Source organism: Phoca vitulina, unplaced genomic scaffold (genome assembly GCF_004348235.1).
Source record: "Phoca vitulina isolate PV1807 unplaced genomic scaffold, GSC_HSeal_1.0 scaffold65, whole genome shotgun sequence".
Classification (NCBI taxonomy): Eukaryota; Metazoa; Chordata; class Mammalia; order Carnivora; family Phocidae; genus Phoca; species Phoca vitulina.
Window position 1 is genome coordinate 3,093,669 of NW_022589768.1, and position 21,039 is coordinate 3,114,707.

General features: G+C 45.3%; 1 protein-coding gene across 1 annotated transcript in view; it reads right to left on the minus strand.

Annotated features, from left to right (window-relative positions):
* Positions 1–21,039, minus strand: part of ADAMTSL3 (ADAMTS like 3) — a 282,288-nt gene that overhangs the window by 30,298 nt on the left and 230,951 nt on the right. Inside the window, exons 21-22 of the mRNA XM_032391915.1 lie at positions 17,731–17,858; positions 15,630–15,758 (exon numbers count right to left, since the gene is read on the minus strand). Of these exons, the coding sequence (XP_032247806.1) occupies positions 15,630–15,758; positions 17,731–17,858 (257 nt within the window). The remainder of the gene's footprint in view (positions 1–15,629; positions 15,759–17,730; positions 17,859–21,039) is intronic.

Here is a 21,039-nt window from a genome sequence, read left to right on the forward strand (position 1 = left end):
CCAAATTATGGAAGCAGTCCAAGTGGCCATCAATAGATGAATGGATAAAGACGAGGTAGTGTACATATGATTATTACTCAGCCATAGAAAAGAATGAAATCTTGCCATTTGCAACAACTTGGATGGAGCTAGAGAGTATTATGCTAAGTGAGTAAGTCAGGCGGAGAAAGAAAAACACCATGTGATTTCACTTATATGTGTTTAAGAAACAAATGAATAAAGGTTAAAAAAGAGAGAGAGAGAGAGACAAACCAAAAAACAGACTCTTAACTAGAGAACAAGTTGGTGGTCGCCAGAGGGGAGGTGGGTAGGGGGCTGGGGGGAACAGGTGAAGGGGATGAAGAGCACACTTGTCACGATGAGTGCTGAGTAATGTATAGAATTGTTGAGTCACTATATTGTACACCTGAGATTAATACAACACTGTTAAAAAAAACAAAACTGATGGTCCTCCTGGACCTGTGCTGTCAGCATGGCCCCCACATGTCTCAAACCCCGCACATCCCAGACCAATGCCATCACCCCCCCCAACATCATTACAGTGCCCCCTCCAGCCGGCGGTCACCCACCTTGGAGCCTCAGAGCCACTCCTGGCTCCTGCCTTCTTATTCTCCACGGGTAATTTGCCACCGAGTTTGTAAAAGTCATTTCTAATGTAGAACTCCCTTGGGTCCTGTCAGCTCTTCCCCATGGCCACGGTCATTGCTATAGCTTAGGACCATAATTCTTCCCTTAATTACTGAAACAACCTCTCGGCTGGCTTCCCTCCTTCCAAACCGCCTCTTCGTGTGAGGTCAGAGGGAGCAAAGCGCTGGCCCCTGCCCGCCTCCAGAAGCACATGGCCCTGGCAGTGCCCTCCTGGGCCGCCTGGCTCTAACCACACTCCCGGCCCCACCTCCTGTCCCTCCGGCCACGTCCCTCCTGCCGCAGTCTGCGCACTGCAGTCAGTTCAGTGTCCTGTCAACAAGCCCGCCCTGCCTGCCGTCTGTCCTTACTCATGCCCTTCACCCGGATACAGTGTTCCCACCTTCTCGTCTGGGTCCATTCCTCTTCATGGAAAGCGCCTCTGCCACTGAGTTGCTTGTATTCCCCTCCCAGTTTCTAATTCAGACACTGTTGTGTTTGCAACATTGTATCATGGTCAGTACAACAGCTTTCTGGGAGTCCCTGCTGTCAGGTGGGCACGTAGCAGGTGCTCAGCCAGTCAGCTGAGTTGCAAGTGTTCATGGCTCTCGGGTGGATGTGTATGTCCCTCCCCTGCTCCCCACTACCAAATCCGTACGTGGAAGCCTCACCCCCAGTGTGATGATATTTGGACCTAGGACTTTGGGAAGGTAATTAGGTTCAAATGCGGTCATGAAGGTGGGGCCCTCGTGACGGGATTAGGGCCCTTTATAAGAGGAAGAAACCAGAACCCCTCTCCCCCCCCCCTTTCCATCATGTGCAGAATCAGTGAGAAGATGCTCTTTGTGAGCCAGGAAGGGACCCTCACCAGACATCAAGGCTTCTGGCACCTTGATCTTAGACTTCCTAGCCACTGTAACTGTGAGAAAGAGATGGCTGTTGTTAAAGCCCCCTATCCATGGTCTTTTATCAGCCTGAGCCTTATCAGAGGAGGATTTGGCTTTGGGGGTGTGGCCTGTCATGGGACTCACCTGCCCTCAGGGCCTCGTGGTACACATTTTTGTTTAAAAAAAAAAAAAGCTCCCCAACATGATTTTTGGTCACTAGTTATTCTGAGGCACGCGTTATGTCCTAGATGCTTTAAGTCCCCTGTGCCTTTGCTTATGTCACTTGGTGTAGGGGACAATATAAATGCCACTCAGACCATCCTCCTCCCCCCACCCCAAGCCCCCTACACTTTCAATTAGTCACGAATTTATTCAGCCAGTGAGTATCCTGTAAGTGCGTACCATGTGCCAGTACTCTGCCAGATCCTGGGATGTTAGCCTCGCTGAAGGCGGAGCATCAGCTGCTTCTGCCTTTAGGCTTTCAGGGAGGGTGAGACTTGCCTCAGGAGGCAGTCTCTTTCCCGCATGAGCTTCCTCTGGGCTGAGACAAGCAGCCACACCTCAGGAGCCCCCAAGCAGTGCCTTACACACAGCAGGCTTGTTGAAGTAAATTCAATAGAACCTACAGGTTGGAGAAATGGTTTTGTTCTATACAACTCCAGCTGTCTTCTAAAGAGGTCGGATGTTTCTCCTTCAGGACATCTTGCAAGATTTTGATGCATGCATTTGTAGGGAGGAAGAATTTGAAGTTCCTACGGCAATCCTAGGGGTTGGAGTAAGTAGAGGGAGGATGGGAGAGAGAACAGGGAGCAGAGGAGTCAGGTGAAGGGATGCCTTTTCCACGAGCCCTCAATCTTCAGCCTTGCTTTAAAAAGCTGCCAAATGCCTGGTATTAATGGATGTCTTGCTATGAGTAGAAACCAGTCAAGGAACTGAGTTTTGTATCCCAGTTGATGGAGGGCAAGAGAGAGAGCATATGAGGTCAGTCGAAGAGGTAGTCAGAGGCGGAGTGCCCAGGCCAAGGTAAGTTCCCAAGAACTGTCAGAAGTCAGTTCCAGAAGTCTTCCGAATTTCCAATATCTGGAACTGACAGGGGTCAGAGATAACTCCACTTAAACCTCAACCTCAGAGTGGCAAGGGTATGATAGTAGTTTATACACATGGTGACATTCCACATACACCAGAAAGTTCAGAGAACAAAACAGAACTTGGCAAGTTTGGAGATGCGAAAGGAGACACGAAGGTCTCCAGTGTGGCGGGAAGAGGAGGGAGGGTCTCTGCCGCAACTCGGCACCTAGAAGCATTGTTACACATGTGAACATTTTCTAAGAATGGAAGAAGCCAGAGGAATTCAGATGGGATTCTTCATACTGCTGTTCTTTATGGTCTTTCAAAATAACAAATGTTTGCTCTGCTGAAACAGCTACAAGATGTCAGAAATAGTTTAAACTTATTTATCTAACCTCAAAGACAGGCTATTTCCCCCAAGACACGGAGCTCTGAAATATCCAACGTTCTGTTTCCACAATGCTGAAACAGTTTTTGGAAGGCAAATGTTGTGGGAAAAAAAGTTCAGATCTGGAGGGCTGTAAAGCATGTGTTGCAGAAAGCGTGCACTTCTGGGTGTCTTTAAAATGGTCACTGTTTAAAAACAAATATCCTTCATCCTTGAAAGGCCCACGAAACATTCCACACCGCAGAATCCTCGGATGATTCCAGACTGCTCTAAAAGGCTGGATTTTTATATCAGTGTGTCACATATATTATTCCTGTATGTTTTTGTTCATTTCTTTGTTTCCTCCAGCTACTCAACACTCATACAATATTCTGTATTTTTTTTCCCCACACACATGACGATTGAAAGTTGAAGCTACCATTAGTTACCTCCAGGAGCTCTGAAGAAATGGTGGTGTCAATTTATAGGATAAGAGGCAAATTGAACACAGTGTAGACAAACCACAAGGGGAGTCATTACTAACAAATGAAACAAACAAGAGCTCACAGTTGCGTGGCAGAAAAAAAAAAACCTCAACACTACCAGCACAAAGAGTATATATTCTCCTTGAAAGTGGGGTCAATCTTCACCAGGTAGTAAATGTTGTACGAAATGTTCCTATTTTGAGTTAACTACATACCCTTCTGTTCTTTTTGGCAATATCTACTCTATGCTTTTTGGGTATAAAGGACTATCCTTCAATGATGCCATATCTAGAACTTCCTCCAAATATAAGGCTACGGCTTTTACCAACCACAGAACTCTCTTGAAGAGCTGCTGAAATACTTTCTCTTTTCTAACACAATAATGTTAACAGACTGACATAATCAGGTCCCCAAGCAATTTGATCTGAGGAATTAGAAACACTCTGGGTCACAGCATCTATCCCCAATTCCATATTCAAGAGTCTTTCCCCAGAGGCTTTTAAAATATGTTTCTTCTGACAGGGAGCAATGTTGTCAACAAGTCTCCTCCTGGTGTGGTCTTCCCCGACTTCTGCTTTGCTTGGGACTGGACACTTCTCATCATATCTCATGAGAGCTACACAGTCCACTGCTGGATATTGTCCTCCAGCGCCTTGTTCATAGGCTATAAAGGGCCCATGAGAGTTATTCCACATATTATCTCTACACCAAAACCCTCCAGTGGTTCCTTGAAGAATAAGACTCAAAGTCAGAGCTGGTGCAAATCAAGCATAGTGATGCATGCTGAAGCTATACAAGTGGTAAATGCCGCTCATTCCGGTACACAGAATTCTGGAACAACAGCTCAAATGAGGACAACCTTGGACTTTCTGGAGACCCTTTCTGATCAACAGCAATTTTGATAACTGATCAATGTAACATCGGGATTCAGATGAACAAATAGCTATGATACGGTCCTCAAAGGCTACACTGAAAAGTATTGTCTATTTGGAAGTCATGCCCCATGGCCTTCAAGTTGGTCCTGCTGCTGTCACCAGCAAACCCAAACCGACAGTGGAGCTCCTGAGGTGACATCCCAAGTCTGGGTGACTCCACAAGGCTCCCTTTCCACCTCCCTCAAGGTTCTGGCTCTTTTCTTGTTTTTCCAAGCTGCCCCCACTTACCCTATAAAATGGCTCCTTTCTCCTTAGGAATGGTCGGGAGTAAGATTCCGTTTTCCTAGCTCCAAAGCTTATACTCTTCTGGGAGGATAGAGGCACAAAAGCCCTTTCAATTTATGGGTACCAAATGCTAACAAGCGCTCATCCTCCAGCCTCGGGGACCTCGCTGTTTCCCAAACTGTGTAGTGCTAAGATTTTCTATGTGCTCTTCTCTCTTCTGCAGATTATTTGCTATTCTCTTTTACCACTTGGAAAATTTCTGCTCATTCTTTTTTTTTTTTTTTTTTAAGATTTTATTTATTTGAGAGACAGAGAGAATGAGTGATGGGGAATGGCAGAGGAAGAGGGAGAAGCAGACTCCCTGCTGAGCAAGAAGCCCAATGCAGGGCTCAATCGAAGGACCTGGAGATCATGACCTGAGCTGAAGGCAGACGCTTCACCGACTGAGCCACCCAGGCGCCCCAGTTTCTGCTCATTCTTAAAGATCCATTGTAGGTCCTCTCTTCCCTGACCCTGTCTGACGCTGAAGCTGATTCCTCCTCTGTGGACCTTCGAACACTGAGGCTCAGCTGTTGACAGGCCTGATTCCCCCTTCAGCATGAGCCCAGAGCATGGACACAGGCCCTACCACGTAGCCCAGCCTCCCCTTTACTCTTTGTTACCCACTGTTTCCTGAGGATGTCTCTCATTTTGAAATAACATTTGCGATAAGTCCCAGGAGACTCTTTGGCCACACTTACCGGCTAATGCATTGGTTCTTAACTTTGGATACACATCAGAATTGCGTTGGGGACTTAAAAAACACAACAACATTCTCAGGCCATACTACAGATAAATGAAGTCAGACTCTCTGGGGTAGGGTGGGTGGGGTGGGAGGTGATATCCAGGCCTGTCCATAATAAAATGACTTTAGTACACCATGTGTCAGTTATGAAAATGAATACAGGGCTGTTGCATTATCAAATATATAACCAGGGTGAATAAATGTAAAGACAAATGAAATCAATGAAAAGATAAAAAAAAAAAAACACAAAAAAAATAGAGGGGCACCTAAGCCCGGATGTTTATACAGATACTGAAATTCTATTCAGGTCCCATGGTATTTTCCCCACAAGAAGTATTTTTTTCCATCACCAGGTCCTGAATGCCTTTTGTAGACTATACCAAGAAGTCCTCATGCTTTTTTATTTCTGGGTTGAATTCCAACAAGATTTTCTCTCTCTCTCAGTCGGCACCCTGTGTGGGTCCCGCGGGCCCTACTCTAGGAAGGCACAGTTGGGGCAAAGGAGTGAGAGCAGATGGATGGGTCGTTGGAGGGCTTTCACTCATTCCATGTGTTTTATACAATAGGTATTCCTCCAGCCCCCACAGCTATCCTGTGCCCTCTGTCACTGTCTGTGGGTCTCACAGCATTCACAGTGAGAAGCTGAGGCTCCTGGGGAACAGAGAGCAGGTGAGAGCCTTTCTTATTGGGTGGATGTTGGCTCTTGCTGGCTTTTAAGAAAAGCCTCCCAATTGTCTACTAGTAAATCTCATACAGGTCTGGAAAATTCGGCCCTAGCTGCTCTGGCTCATGCTCCCACAGTCTTCTGAGGAACCGGGAGAACACGGGGCCAGCCTAGAGCTACCACACAGGGACTCATGGAATTGAAGCAACTTATTTCTTTAGAAACCTGGGCTTCAAAAGATCACCAAGAGAATACCTGGAGTCTGAAAGCAAAGAGGACGAACCAACCCAGTTCTTGCCTCCTGGATCACCTCAGGTCTGTTGTACACAGATCAACAGGCTCCAACAGGACCAAGTCAGGGCCATTTTATTGATCTTAAAATTTAGGTGGCCTTAATGGGTCTTCACATCAGAAATATGGTAATAAAAAAAGCCAGGAGGTGAAAGCTATTTTAAATCTGAAATAAGATATAATTGTGGAAAGGTTGTATGTTATTTTGGGACCAGAAACTTGCCATGGATCAGAGGCACTATTCCAGTGTTCCAATCAGTGACTCTCAAACACTGTTAGTAGTAGAACCAATTTAGGAGAAAGTCCAGTTTATAAAACTATAAAACACAGAGGTCTTTTAGTTGAACTGTATGTTGGGGGAGAGGGTAGGTAGGGTAGAAAGGTAAGACTGGGGTCCTTGACAAGGCTCCATGGAATCTACAGTTTGAAAACCACTGGCTTATCTGCTGGTCTCCTGATGGTAGACAGAAGAAAGGTTATTTGCGGACAGGGAAGAGTGGGCCCAGGAGGTGAGATGACATGATAAAAGTCCTTACGGGTCAGTCTGTCTTCATCATGTGAAAGAGTGAAGATTAATGTGGGGCTGGATGTCTGTGAGGTCTGGGGGACGGAGAGACATACTGGTGGGACTGAAGACAGAAGTGGGGTGTAGACACTTGAGGATGAAAGCAGCGTTGTTGATAACAGGACCAAACCACGACAGCTGTGGTCCGGAGGCCTGAAGACGCGGCATGACTCGGCATCTGCAGCCATACACGCCCAACCACCAGGCTTTTCGCGGTAAGTATGAAACTCGATAGGTTCTAGAAGAGCCCTTTCTGTTTTTCATCTTGCATGTTCAGCTACCTTATTCTAACATTTCTCGCTCCTTCTTGATTGTGCGGAGACTCATGTTTTCTCCACATGGGAAACTGCTGTGGATTAAAGATGAGGACAAAATCATCGCTCAAGGAGCACTGAGAATAGAGCTTCAGCAGATCTTCGAAGGACAGAAAGTGGTTTTACAAATGAGTCTTTTTAATCCCCTAACTCAGTAATCCAAATATGAACACAAAGAGGTCTGGGGCAAGCCTATCAAGGTTTAGGTGAGGGAGTGGGGAGTCATTACCAGACAGCCCACGATTGGCCACGTCCCTTCCCATCGCTGCAGTAACGGTGAGAGCACGTGTCTCGGTGGGACCTCCGTCAGCCTGGGCGCTGACCCAGCTCACTCAGGCAGACCCCTGACCTAACACTGGCCGGCCTCCTCATGTACTCTCCCTGGACCCTCCATCTCACACCATGGGGCACTTCTGCAGGTGACGTTGGGGCCTGCTTGTTGCCTCTACCTGAGCCTCTGACCCTTGTCCCCAAGCTGTGGTACTTCCTAATCCCCCCGTCAGGCCTCTGTTTTGACACCCTTCTCTCTGGTTAGCACTCTGGGGTTCCCATTCTTCTGTCTCAAGTCCAGATTCTCTCCCTCTTGTGTCTTTCCATGTGTGTCTCCATGTTCAACTCAATTGCTATGTGCCAACACTCTGGACTGACCTGGGGCCTCCTATGTCCCAGATCTTCAATTAATGACACATCGGTTGCTAAATGCCAGATAGGCCTTCTCTCCCTCTTGGACAAAACAGAAGCATTTAATGTCTTGAGTAACTGGTCCAACAATCCAATCAATGACTGTAATACAATTCCACTGGTTTTAATTTATGGCTTTCTGTAGTTTCTTTCCCCTCTAATATTTCATCCACGCTGTGGGCAGAATGCTCTTTCTAAAACACAGATCGGCTCACACCACTACTCTGCTTAAAACTTTTCTTGCCTTCCCAATGCCAATGAAATGAAGTCCAAGGGTTTTAGCCTGACATTAAATGCCCTTCACAATCTGGTCCCAACTTAAACTTCCAAAGCCCCCTCCTCCCCACTCTCCTTCACACCCTCTGCTTTAAGTCACACGGATCTGACTGTGGTTTTGCAAATAAGCCAGGAGCTTTCGCGCTTCTGTGCTTGTGCCTATATGCTGTTTCTTCTGCTGCAAATGGCTTCCTTTTTGTTCCAAGTGGCCTAGTTGTAACATCATCTGTCCTGTGGACCTCTAATCCTTTAGAAGCCTTAACTATTCTCTCACAGGTGTCTGATGCACTTCATAAACACTTAGATTTCTGCATCTGTTATATCACAGTTTCCTTGTCTGTAAAGCTGCAGATACCAGGTCTTACTCATCTCTGTACTAAAGAACTAGACTGGGCTTAGCAGATGCCTAGTGAATGCTTGCTGAATGGATGGAAAAATGCATGGAATTTCCAATCACCCATGATTGATTATTTGGTTGAATATGGCCTTAAGAGAGGAGGATGCTGGGAAAATTTCTGTATCACAGGCAGAAGTAGGAAAAACAAGGATAGGTAGGCTTCTCGAACAGGAGAAAAGGTTTTAAATATATTTAAAAAGAATTTTAGCAAGTTTAAAGATTGTATTTGGTTTAAACAAGAGGTAAGCATAATATAGAAGAGGGAATACATTTCAAAAAGCACAGGTTGAGAAAGATAAATTAGTTTTAATATGGTCCAAAGCAACAAAATATTTAGTTCATAAAATAGGAACAAGCAGATGATCCCCAGATTTTCTTTTTAAGTATTCTGAAAATTATATGCAAAATTTTGTGGGTAAATGCATTTTTCTGGAGTAATGGTTCTTTTTTTTTTTTTTGTAGAGGATCAAAGAAATTTGTGATTTAAAGATGTTCCATTATTACCATCAAACTCCACACTACATATAAACTGATGGTTGATGGGGGAAAATAATTGTCAGAGAGATGAGCTACGTATAGGAATTTAACCACGTAATTTTGCTGCACCACAAAAATGTTCTCAAAATCCTCCCCTATAAGGGAAATTATTAAACCCAGTTAAAAAAAAAAAAAAAAAGCCAGTAATTCCATTAGCCATCAAAAAAACTTTAGGTATACTCCACAGCATTTTAATCCTAAAAAAAAAAAAAAAAAAAAAAAATCCCATGATTAAGAAAATACTTTTAAATTTATGTCATATGTTCTGACCACCATCTCTTAGACATGAAAGGCTTTCCTTCCCTCTACGCATGGTGCAGAGCACCAGTCACCCCACCGCCCCCTGGATACACTTGCTTCCTGCCACCTGCTTGTCCATACTCGGTCGGGGGTTAATCCTGTAACTTCTGCCTACTTGTTTCCCTATTCTTTCCTATCGCTGGGCAGCATAACAGTGAGAGGGATGGAGCGCTTAAACCCACACCACTGGCAAGTTTCACTTTCTAGAAGGTAATTTGTGATATGCATTTTGAGTTCTAGAAATTGTAATGCCTTATGTTATAAAAACATTGAGTGACCTGTGACCCAGTCATTCCAATCCTGTTAACCTGTTTTAAAAAATTAATCTCAACAACACAAAGAAGTTATATGCACAAAAATGTTCCTTACACTGCTAGACGTGACTGTAAAGAGAATAAGCAGCTTAAGTTTCCCTAAATAAGGGAATGGCTTAGTTGTGTTACATTCATAGAATTTGTACAGCAATTAAATGATATTTATGATTTTTTTTTTTTTTAGCACCATGAGAAAATTCTTTGACTTAATGAGAAAAGGTTAAAGGAATGTGAAAAAGTAGAAATGCTGGTTGTGTCTTGGTGATGAGATTATGGGAATTTCTTTGCTTCTTAATACTTTGCTATGCTTTCTAATGATTTTACAATGAGATGGGTTACTTTTTATAATGAGACAAGAAAACAGAAAAGAAGGGGAGGCCTTCGGAGCAGGAGTGCTGGCTTCAGCACTTCCATGGACTGGGTTCATCACTTTGGTCAGGTCTCCCCTCTCTGGGTCTTGTTTTCAAAACATAACGGCGGGACGCATGGATTTCAAAGGTCGCTCAGTATTCAACTCCCAAGACCAACACCTGGATGGTTTCCATCCAAGGCCATCCAAGTTGCTTCAAATCACCCTCTGGATTTACTGCCCTCCAGTTAACTCGTGTTTCCTTAAACATCAGCTTTTAAACCAAGGAAAGACATTTTTCAAATCGTCAAATTTCAGTTTCACCAAATCACAGATTCTTACATTCTTTGGTTCCTTCCTTTTCATTATAACTCTAGTGTCTGAGTCATAATATAGGTAAATGGGTTTTTCATGGGCTGGTGTTCCAGCTCCAAGTAACTCCTTGATAAGGACATGATATCTACCTTTTTTTTTTTTCCCATTAAACATTTTTTTCATTGAAGTAGAGTTGATATATAATATTAAGTTAGTTTCAGGTGTATATCATAAGGATTCAACAATTACACACATTATGAAATGCTCACTACAATAAACGCATTATACTATTGACTCTCTATATTCCCTGTGCTGTACTTCTCATCCCCATGACTTCTTTACTTTATAACTGGAAGTTTGTACCTCTTCATGCCCTTCAACCATGTCAACTGTCCCCCCATCCATCTCCCCTTTGGCTATCTAGAGAGATTTTCTTTCTGGGTTCCCTCTCAGTCTCCCTGATATTGGGTGAAAACACTTGTTGGCACTCAGTTCTAACCCAGACTGGGCAGATATCTTAGCTCAAGCATTTTTCCTACTTTTACTTCCATTTGTCCCAGATTCCTACAAGAGACCAGGGGTCCAGGACAGAATTTTAGGGCTGGTCTTCAGCCTCTAATCCGTTACTCTGTAACAGAAAACCCCGGGCCAAGGTGAGTCTGTGACAGGCCCAATGTCTCACAGCGAGGCAGAGGCAGGGCTGGGAGGGGAACTGAAAAAAAAAAAAAAAAAAAAGCAGTATAACAGATAACCACAGGTCTATCATGCAAAATTAGTGTCCATTCACACTGGACTCTATTTGCTTTAGTTCTTGGTTAAGCAATAAAGTATCACAGCTAGGCTAACGTTCCTTCCCCAAACTTCTCCTCCTTTTCTCCCGGAGTCTGGGAGTACCAACCATCCTGCCACTGGTGTCCGTCCTTCCCGTGAATATCTGCGTATTTTTGCCACCGACTTATATACTGATAAATAGTATCCATGACTGCATTGTAGGTTTTAAAACTTTGTAGCCTTATCCTCTTGTGGGTATTCGGATTGCAGATTGTGATTTTAATGAGATACAATTTATGTACTGTACGATTCACCCTTCCAAGGGTACAATTCGGTGATTTCTTTAGCCCACTCATAAAGCCATGCAACCATCCCTACTCTATAATTCAGAACATTCTCATCCCCCCCAAAGAAATGTGTGCCCGTTAGTCATCCCGCCCGTTTTCCAGTCTCTTAGTCACCGGCAGCCTCTTATCTGTCTCTGCGGATTTGTCTGTCCTAGACATTTCATGGAAATGTAATTACACAATATGTGATCTGTTGTGTCTGGCTTCTTTCACTAACCGTAATTTTTCAAGATCCATCCGTGTTTTAGCATGGATCAGTCCTTCATTCCTTTTTATGGCCAAAGAAAATTCCATTGCACGGATGTGCTACATTTTGTTTATCCACTCATCAGTGATGGGCTCGGAAGTCGTTCCTACTCTTTGCCATGGGCCTCTCTGCACACGTTTTTGTGGGGATGTGTGTTTTCATTTGTCTGGGGCATATATACCTAGAAGTGGAATTGCTGGATTTCACTTTTGGGGGAACCATCAGACTGTTTTCCAAAGCAACTGCATGATTTTAGATTCCCACCCGCAGTGCAAGAGGGTTCTGACTTCTCTACATTCTCCACACTTCTATTATCTTTCTGATTACAGGTGTCACAGGGTAGAAAGTGGCATCTCATTACCGGGCATTGTGTGCAACTGCTGAATCACCAAACTCTACCTTTGAAACTAATAATACACTATAAGTTAACCAATTGATTTTAATAAAAATAAAAAAAAGAAAAGGAAGTGGCATCTCATTGTGGTTCTGACTTACATTTCCCTGATGACTAAGGATGTTGAGCATCTTCTTATGGGCTTATTGGTCATTTGTACATTTTTTTGGAGAGATTCCACTCAGATCATTTGTCTGTTTTAAATGAGGTTGTCTTTTTATTGCTGAGTTCTAAGAGTTCCTTTTATATTTTGGACACTCTCTTCCCAAATATATGATTTGCAGAAAATTTTCACTCCTTCTGTGGGTTTTCCTTATACTTTCCTGACACTGTCCTTTGCAGAACAAAAGTTTTTCAGTTTGAAGAAGCCCATTCATCCACTTGTTCTTTTTGGTGCTTACGCCCCAGCTAAGAAATTATTGCTTGGGGCGCCTGGGTGGCTCAGTCGGTTAAGCGCCAAACTTGATTTCAGCTCAGGTCATGAGATCGAGCCCCACATCAGGCTCCATGATGCGCGTGCAGCCTGCTTGAGATTCTGTCTCTCCTTCTCCCTCTTCCCCTCCTCCTGCTTGCATTCACGCTCTCTCTCTCAAATAAATAAATTTTTTTTTTTAAAAGAAAGATGGGATGCCTGGGTGGCTCAGTAAGTTAAGCATCTGACTTTGGCTCAGGTCATGATCCCAGAGTCCCAGGATCGAGTCCCGCATCAGGCTCCCTGCTCAGCGGGGAGTCTGTTTCTCCCTCTGCCCGCCGCTCCCCCTGTTTATGTGCTCTTTCTCTCTCTCTCTGACAAAAAAATCTTTAAAAAAAGAAGAAAATTATAAAATAAATGATGTCCTTACTAAGCATTAACACTAAAAAAAAAAAAAAAAAAAAAACACTCAAGATTTATCAGTCATTTCTCTCAGATGAGCTTTCCCTTTTTACCAGAAGGTGGCAGAGAGGATGCAGCTTAAACTCTTCTTCCCCCATTTTTAAAAGAAAAAAAAATTTTTTTTAAAGAGCAAGGCAAAAAACTCTTGCAACTGAAAACTTCTAACTTTTAAACATACAGATTTGCAGGTTCTATTACGTAATACAGTTATGAGAAATATCACCTAAGAGAGACCAGAGACCATCACTTTTGATATCCAGACACACGAATTAAATAAAACATATTTGGCCATACCAAAAAACTATGAATCTGTCTAAAAGGCTTGAATAGATGAGCTCATTATAGTTACTGGAAAATATTTTAAGGGCAATTGAAAAATAAAAGACAAATTTATACATGCCGCCAATTCACAGAAATAATCTCCATGTGCAATGTGAAAATATAATTTTGTGACGCCCGTTCGAGGCTATAAGTGAGGGGCTGGATTAGATGAAACCCAAAGTCCCTCCTTCCACTAACGTTAGTGGTACATTTCCCACTGCCGAGACGAGGGCAGGAAGGTCCCGTACGAGCTAGTGACAGAACCGTCTAGGAGACCCATTTTCTGACCCTTCCCCCACTTCCCCATCTGTCTTTAAGAAGACAGATCTCCAGAAAAAGCTACGTTCGTATGGCTTCTGCCCATAAGAAAACACAGTCCAGGTTTATTTAAAATGGCACATAAACTCAAAATGAGATGGGTTTATTTTGAGAAGAAAGGGTCCTGCTGAGTCCCTGGGGAGCTAGTCCACAGGGGACGGCTGCCAGGTAAGCAAACAGCCAATGGGGCCGCGTCTGGTAGGAGGAAGGAGGGAGCGAGGAGGCAGAGGGCCCCCAACACCGAGCTCCCTTCAGGCCCCCGGGGAGCAGCGGTAAGGGGGCACAAGGGGCTGCCGGAGTCAGAGGGAGGTCAGAGATGGCCCGCGTGCTGACGGGGCCTGGCCCAGAGAATAAAACCCAGACGCGTTTAATGGTCTTTGCTGGAGGCTTCCCTCACAAAAGCAGTTGCCACCGAATCCAGCCGCTGACTTATGACAGCAAATAATACACCACAATCCTTTCAAGGGCTCATCCCCCCCGCCCCCCAGAATGCCTGATTTTAAACTCTTGTGGAAGTCAGAAATGTAGAAATAATGTTAAAAGTTGAGGTTTCTCTCCATAGAAGTCAGATCTATTTTGCAGAATCCTCTGCAGGTGTAGGGCTCTAGAAACTCTAGCCCTTTGTGGCTTGGCAGCTGCAAAGTTCCGTTCTGCTTTTCTCCTCGGCGCGGCCCGGGAATGCGGGCCGCGTTCTGTGATGGTAGGTAGCGCTTGGCCAGAAAACTCACATACTTGTGGGTGGAGTCAGTTGGGAGGCTGGAGGGATTTTGCAAGTCTGTGAAGGCCAAACACTGCAGGGACTTCCAAGGGGTGAAAAATAATACCTTGGGGGTTAGCAAATTTCCACTGCTCTTGGAGCCAAAGGTGCAGCTCTGGAAACATGGCCAGAAATGGACCATTACAGGGAGGGAGTGCCTGGAAGGTGGATGGAGGTATCCCGGGCTCCCTTCGCTACATGTGCGGTCACTGTGCCACCGAGAGCAGCGTGAGGGCTCCCCGGGTCACCCTGCTCACCCGGGCCACGGCCCAGGTAAGATTCATCCAAGTGGCTGCAACTTACAGGGGCCCCATTAGCTGGAAACCAGGGAGACTCAGCCGTCCCGGCTGTGAAGCAATGCACGGTAAATCACGGGCATACGCTCTGTCCCCTTAAAATAGATCTTAACTGTGAAGAGGTCCCAAGGCTCCCTGAGAAACTGATCAAAGTTATTCACACAGCGCCCCTGACCCCATAAAACGGGCATGTGGGCAGGCTATAATGTTGACCTCAGTTTAGAGATGCATGGGCCCAGGTTAAGACAGAAGAATCTGAGCAAGAATGGCCTGACATTAAGGCAAGGTCGGACTGAAAGTGCTATTTCTTTCTTTTTTTTTTTTTGCAAATTTACATGCTATTTAATATCCTTCAATCTCCTTTGAAAGTGTTATTTCTATTAAAGAAAGGAGGAGTCAGAAAGAAGGCTTCTCTGCCATGGCGAACAAAGCAGAACGAGCCACTGAGGCACAGACTGGTTATGCTTGGCTTAGGACAGTCCAGGATAGAGACAGTGTAGGCCGGGAGACCTCGCGATTCCCACCCCCGGACCTGGCTTTGCCCAGCGCAGGGCACCCCCAGCAGTTTCCAGCAAACCCCCTCGCTGACGCTCTGCTCACCAGGCAACCACCGGACTAGAAGCTGGCTTGTCGGGTAGGTCTGCCCACAGCGACAGTGTCCTGGTCACGCCTGAGCACGGCAGTGTGCGAGGCAGTCACAGTCCTCCCGGGAAGTGGAGACATGGGCATTTTGTTTTACACCCCGGTCCCTTGAGTTGGTCTCACCCTTGAGAGACAGAGCCACTCACACTTGAGTGAGACTCAAGATTGTTAAGCCAGTCAGGCTGAGGCCTGAGATGCCGAACTGAGAGCTGCCATCTCTTGCAACACCAGGCTGGCCCATGCTCCCTGCCTCCCTCCCCACCCCCAGAAACGCCCAGACTTGCCTTTTACAGGACATCGGATTGTCACATCGGCTTGCAAGGCTGCCTCCACGACACCTCCAACCACGACCGACAGATGGCTGTGTTCCAGTCTGCTGATATTTCTTTCGATAGACAAGATGGCAGGCGCCTCTTCATTGAAAGGGAGCAGGAAACTATGTTAGGTTCAGGCTTTTGCTCTGGTAAACCACGCCGCGTCTGGTAAACTTGGTAGAGCTCACTAAGAGCAGGGGCAGAGTCGGGCTCTCTGTCTCCCTCGTGGTGCCCCATTAGGACTGGCACATACACAGCCCAGGGGGTGCTTAGTGCCCAGATGGACAGGCAGACAGATGGATGGATGAATGCATTCAAAGAGATACCCACGGGGTGTGCTGCAACAACCATAGATAGGCTATGAGGTTGTTTTGGTTTATAACCAAAATTGAGGATAAATTCCTCTTTGATAAATTGAAAAAGAAGGAATTCAGAAGTTCATAAGAAGCCAAGAAGGCAGGGCAGGGTATCCCCTGGATGAACTAAAGCGGGGTCCAACACACCAGGGGCTTGGGACCCACCGACTCTGTCTCTGCAAGGAACACTCGAAACAAACCTGCCTAAAACTTGCATGGAAAAATAATAATAGCAACAAAGTCACAGAGCATCAAGAACCTAATCAAGGACTTTTATTTCCCTGGATTCTGAGAAACGTAGACTTTCAATAGATTCATTCGTTAACTCACTCAGGAAATATACTCTGTGCCTGGGATGAACGAAAGGAATACAAAGTTGGAAAACAGCCATTCTTGCCCTCAAGCAACTCCGATTGGTGGGAGACACCAAACCACAGGGGCTGGTGGCTGCTGAGACAGAAGGAGGTGCTGGTTGCCCAGGGGTCTCTCAATAGCACGTGAGGGTCAAGGAAGGCCACATCCCGGAAAGGGTGCTGACAGATCCTCTGTCTACGGAGGACGGAGGACGACCTCCATGATGGCATTCCCTACTCCACCATTAGCATGTGAGCTGCCGGAGGGTGAGGGCTGTTTTATCACCTACGCATAGTGCATGCAAAACGAATGCATTTCAGTGGACTGTTTGGTAACCACGTATTCAGGGGCCAGAGGACATGCTGTGCCAGCTCTCTCAGGAATCTGGATTGTCCTCGATGGGTTTAAGGGGAGACTTGTGAGCCCCAAGAGGACCTGCCATTCCTCCCAGGAATTCCCAAACCTTGGGACTGACATTTTCTGGGAAGGGGCTGATGCTCACAGGACGGTCGAAGCACAGAAAATCAAGGCCTGAAGGCCCTTCCTTGGGAATGCAGCCAGGGGAGGAGCTCAAGCCATACAGATTCGAGGAGCTTTTAAAATCACCTGGTCCAACCTTCTCAATGTGTAGATATGAGGTACCTGCCACCAAGCTCAATGCTCGGTTGTCCCGAATGCTGGATTCTAATCCCCGGTATTGCTCCTCTCCTCCTCTTAGTCCCTGTGAGCCACAGATACCAGAAACCACAGAGCAGAGAGCTGGAGGAGGGAGCTCTTGGTTTATTTTTAACCCCAGAACAGGAGCTTGCCACGAGGAAGCAGGAAGCCTTGCTTACCACCTAAAAGCATTCCTTCATAATTAAGCACATTTTCATGTTAAATGACACCATCTGCCTCCTGGGAAGAAAGACACTAATTTACAGATACAACTTCCTGAAAGTGTCTTTAAGGACTGACAGGTATACCTTTGGAGGTAGACAGCCCTCTTTAGAGGATAATTATTCTCTTGCATTGGCTGGCGGCACTTAAAAAAACGGGAAACCTGTACTATCCATGCTGCCGGGGAAACTCTGTCTCATTAATTCCCGGTTCTCAGAAGGGGAGCCCTAAAGCAGACGTTTTCAAGATCTGGTCCACAGGCCAGCAGCATCGGTACGACTTGGGACCATGTTAAAAATGCAAACTCTTGGACTCCGTCCCAGACCTACTGAGTCAGAAGCTCCAGGAATGGGGTCTAGAAATCTGTGTTCTGACCACCCCCTTACCCTCGGGTGTTCCTGCTGCTTCACGCTGACATTTGGGAACTGCTGCTCTAGGGAACCCCAAACCAGGCATTCCGGGGTTTCAACAACGCGCATTACCTGCGTAGAGCACAGGAGAACTCTCCACGTCTGAACCGAGATGGTTAGCTACAGAGCATCCATACGTCCCTTGTTCCTTCTTTGTAGGGTTCCGTATCTGCATTTTTCCCATTCCAGCCAAGATTATCCTGTAGAACAGTTAGAAAGGGGTGCATTCACGTGACGTACTTCGCTGCTCTGGGCCCACAGCATGTCTCAGGGAAAGAAGACTGCAAAATTAGACCCTGGGTTGGCAAGGATCCCGCCCATAAGACTGGAGGGTGGAAAAGTCTTCCTCCTGCGCTTGAGCTCAGAGACACGGTAGCTGGACGGTGCTTGGAGAGCCAGTCTTCCTGCCTCACTTTGCCTGAGAAGAGACTATTCTGGATGGACTCAATGCTTACTCTACCACATTTTCAAAAAGACAAACTAGCAAGCATCAGCTGGCAGGATGTTAACCCCTCATTTTGTGCCCAAATCCTTCCTCACGAACAGCAGGTATGGATGTTTCGGTTCGGATTTTCACACCGGAAGTGAGTGGGCCGTTAGTTAATGCTGCTTGACTCTAGTCGTTACCTCACCACGACGGTACAAAAAAGTCACTGGGGGCAACAGTGCTAAGGAGGTGTTATACTGGACTTGGAGCAGGCTGTTACGAATCGGGGCTGACCTGTATGAGTTCTGTATGGTTTCCCCATTACTGATCACCATAAACACCTGCAGGTAAATAGCACGAGAACCAGAGTTGTTCAGGTGTATCCTGACGGATGAGGTAATTATTCAGGGAAGAGAAAAGGGTGCTTGTTCTGCTTTTATTTTAATTTTTTCTTAACGATTTGAAGCTGCTTCTCGGTCACCTGGATCAGTGGTCCGTATACTGTTTTTTTTCCCTGCCGCCTCTCACTTTCCAGATCTTAGCCACACGGACTATTCTGACCACTAAATGCTGTGTGTTTCTTCATGAACTGAGCTGGGGCCACTTCTCCATTTCCTGTCACTTCATGTTGCTCACCCTATGCTCCAGTCATAATGAGCCTCTAACAGTTTCCAGAACATTCCATGATCTTTCATCACCCCAAGCGTTTGCATATGTTGTTCACTGTATTTGCAATGCCCTCCCCCCTCCCCATTCCGGCAAACTCTGACTTACCCACTGGATCCTGGATCAAATATAATTTTCCCTGTAAAGCTTTCCCCAGTACTCCTAGAGTTATCTTCTCCCCCTCTGGGCTCCTTCTGCTCTGGTTCATATATTTATTTGATGAAATATCTACTTCTTCCCACCAGATTGTGATCTTTTCAAAAGCAGGGACCAAATCTTATTCACAGCTGTGCATCGACAGTACCTGACACAGTGAATTTTGTATAGAAAGCTCTCAGAAACCTCCGGCGGCTAAATGTACAAACGGTCAGAATGCAACAGAATCATGGTGCAGCCTGTGCGTACCAGCAGGACGCAAGCCCCTCTGCAACACACATAGGAAATACACAAAAGTGGGCAGAAATACAGCTGCGGAATTGCCTGGACCAAAAACAGGAGCACGACAGACCTAGCTATTAGCACGCTAACACCCGGTGTCTGAAATCTAAAATCCCTAATAAGGAATAGTCGATTAAGAACAAGAATAGAATGAGTAACTGCATTTGAAAAATAAATACACTAAAATGTTTTCTTCAATCATTTCATATACATGTTTATATGATTTAGCAATCCCCTAGCAATCCCTTTGTTCTGTAGGTCTCAACAGCACAGAGAGAAATCACGTGAACCTTACTTCTGGAAGAGCCGTCCCGGTATCTAGCCTGGGTCAGTCCCTGGGCTGGAGAACAGCAGGTAGGGTCCCATAAGGGATGTGACCTTGGTCTCTGCTGGACGACCTTATTCTTGACAAAGCTGATCTTTCCACAGCCATCAGCCCCAGCGAATCTACCCACAGTCTGCCCTTCCTGGCTGAGATTTCATACCCAGCTAGCATCCAAATGCCTACACCCCTACACGCTTTCTTCTCATTGGATAGAAGCTCTCAGAAATGTAATTCCATTTCAGAGTTACTTCGACTGAAAAGACATGTGAGATTCGGAAAAAAATGTATCTAAAGGTGAGAACATTTGTTGCATCAAGGAAATGAAACGTAAGGGGAACAAATTAATTAGGTAAGTTTGAGGAAGAAAACGGAAATAAGAGTGGATCTTATTTTTTTTATCAACAACTTAAAAACAAAAACTTTTAATAGACATATGGAACTGCTTCGGTATCAAACGGCTGATCCCTAAAGTATGCAGAAACACATTTGGACCGGATGCACCGTGTCAAAACCTCTCTTCATATGACCTCCAGGAGTCTCAGGCTCAGAAGCTAATGCTAATTCCATGCGATCAAGTCAAACTATTTGAAATCAACTCAACAAACATTTACTTAAACTGGCCACGCTCTACCACACTCCTGCCCTACAGATCCGACCACAGGTGAAGCGATCACTTCAACTCGCTCAGCCTCTGCTTCTTATAAAATGAAAATTGCTGAGCCGCCCTCAAAAGGCGGTCCAGGGACCCCCGGAGGTTCGGGAGGTCAAAACGATTTTCGTAATAATGCTAAGCTGTTATTTGCCTTTCTTGCTGTGTTGACATTTACACAGATAGCAAAAGCATTGGTAGGTACAATTCTGGGGTCCACGTGTACAGGGAGTCCCCATGTTCTTGGCCACCACGCATTTGCCACAGAAACAAAAATGTGTTTCCCTTACGAATGTCCTTAATGAGGCATGAGACTTAACTGGTTTTACTAAATCTCAATCCTTAAATATGTATATTTTTAATAGTCTGTTTATAGAACGGGAAGTAAACACAAAGCGCTACATGTCTGATTTGCTAGCTGAACGAGCCGTTTTTTTTTGTTTTTGTTTTTCAGGGAATACGATTTTTACTTGAAAGAATGGCTAACAAATTATAATCATTCAGATTGGGGTATATGGCAGCAATTTTTAAAAAACGTAACTAAAAGGAGTTGGCCCATTCAAGGAAAACAACAGACGGTGTTTAATTTACACGAACTTCCACGCGAAAATTAAAATTTTGGAAAATTAGTATCCTCCACTGTGAGCTTGACAGCTACGTGTGTTCTTTACATCGTCTAAGGAAACGGGCCGACATTGGGGAGATCGGTGTAACTCGGGGAACTAATACTTTCCGAATGACCAGTGTGTGATATTATAAAATCATGTGTAGGTAAAAGAGCCATTGAAAGTGCAAGATAAGGCAATATTTCGCTGTAAGGGAGTAACAAAATTTCATCAATATGGCTTTAAAGTCCACATTCCCGCTGACCTTTCA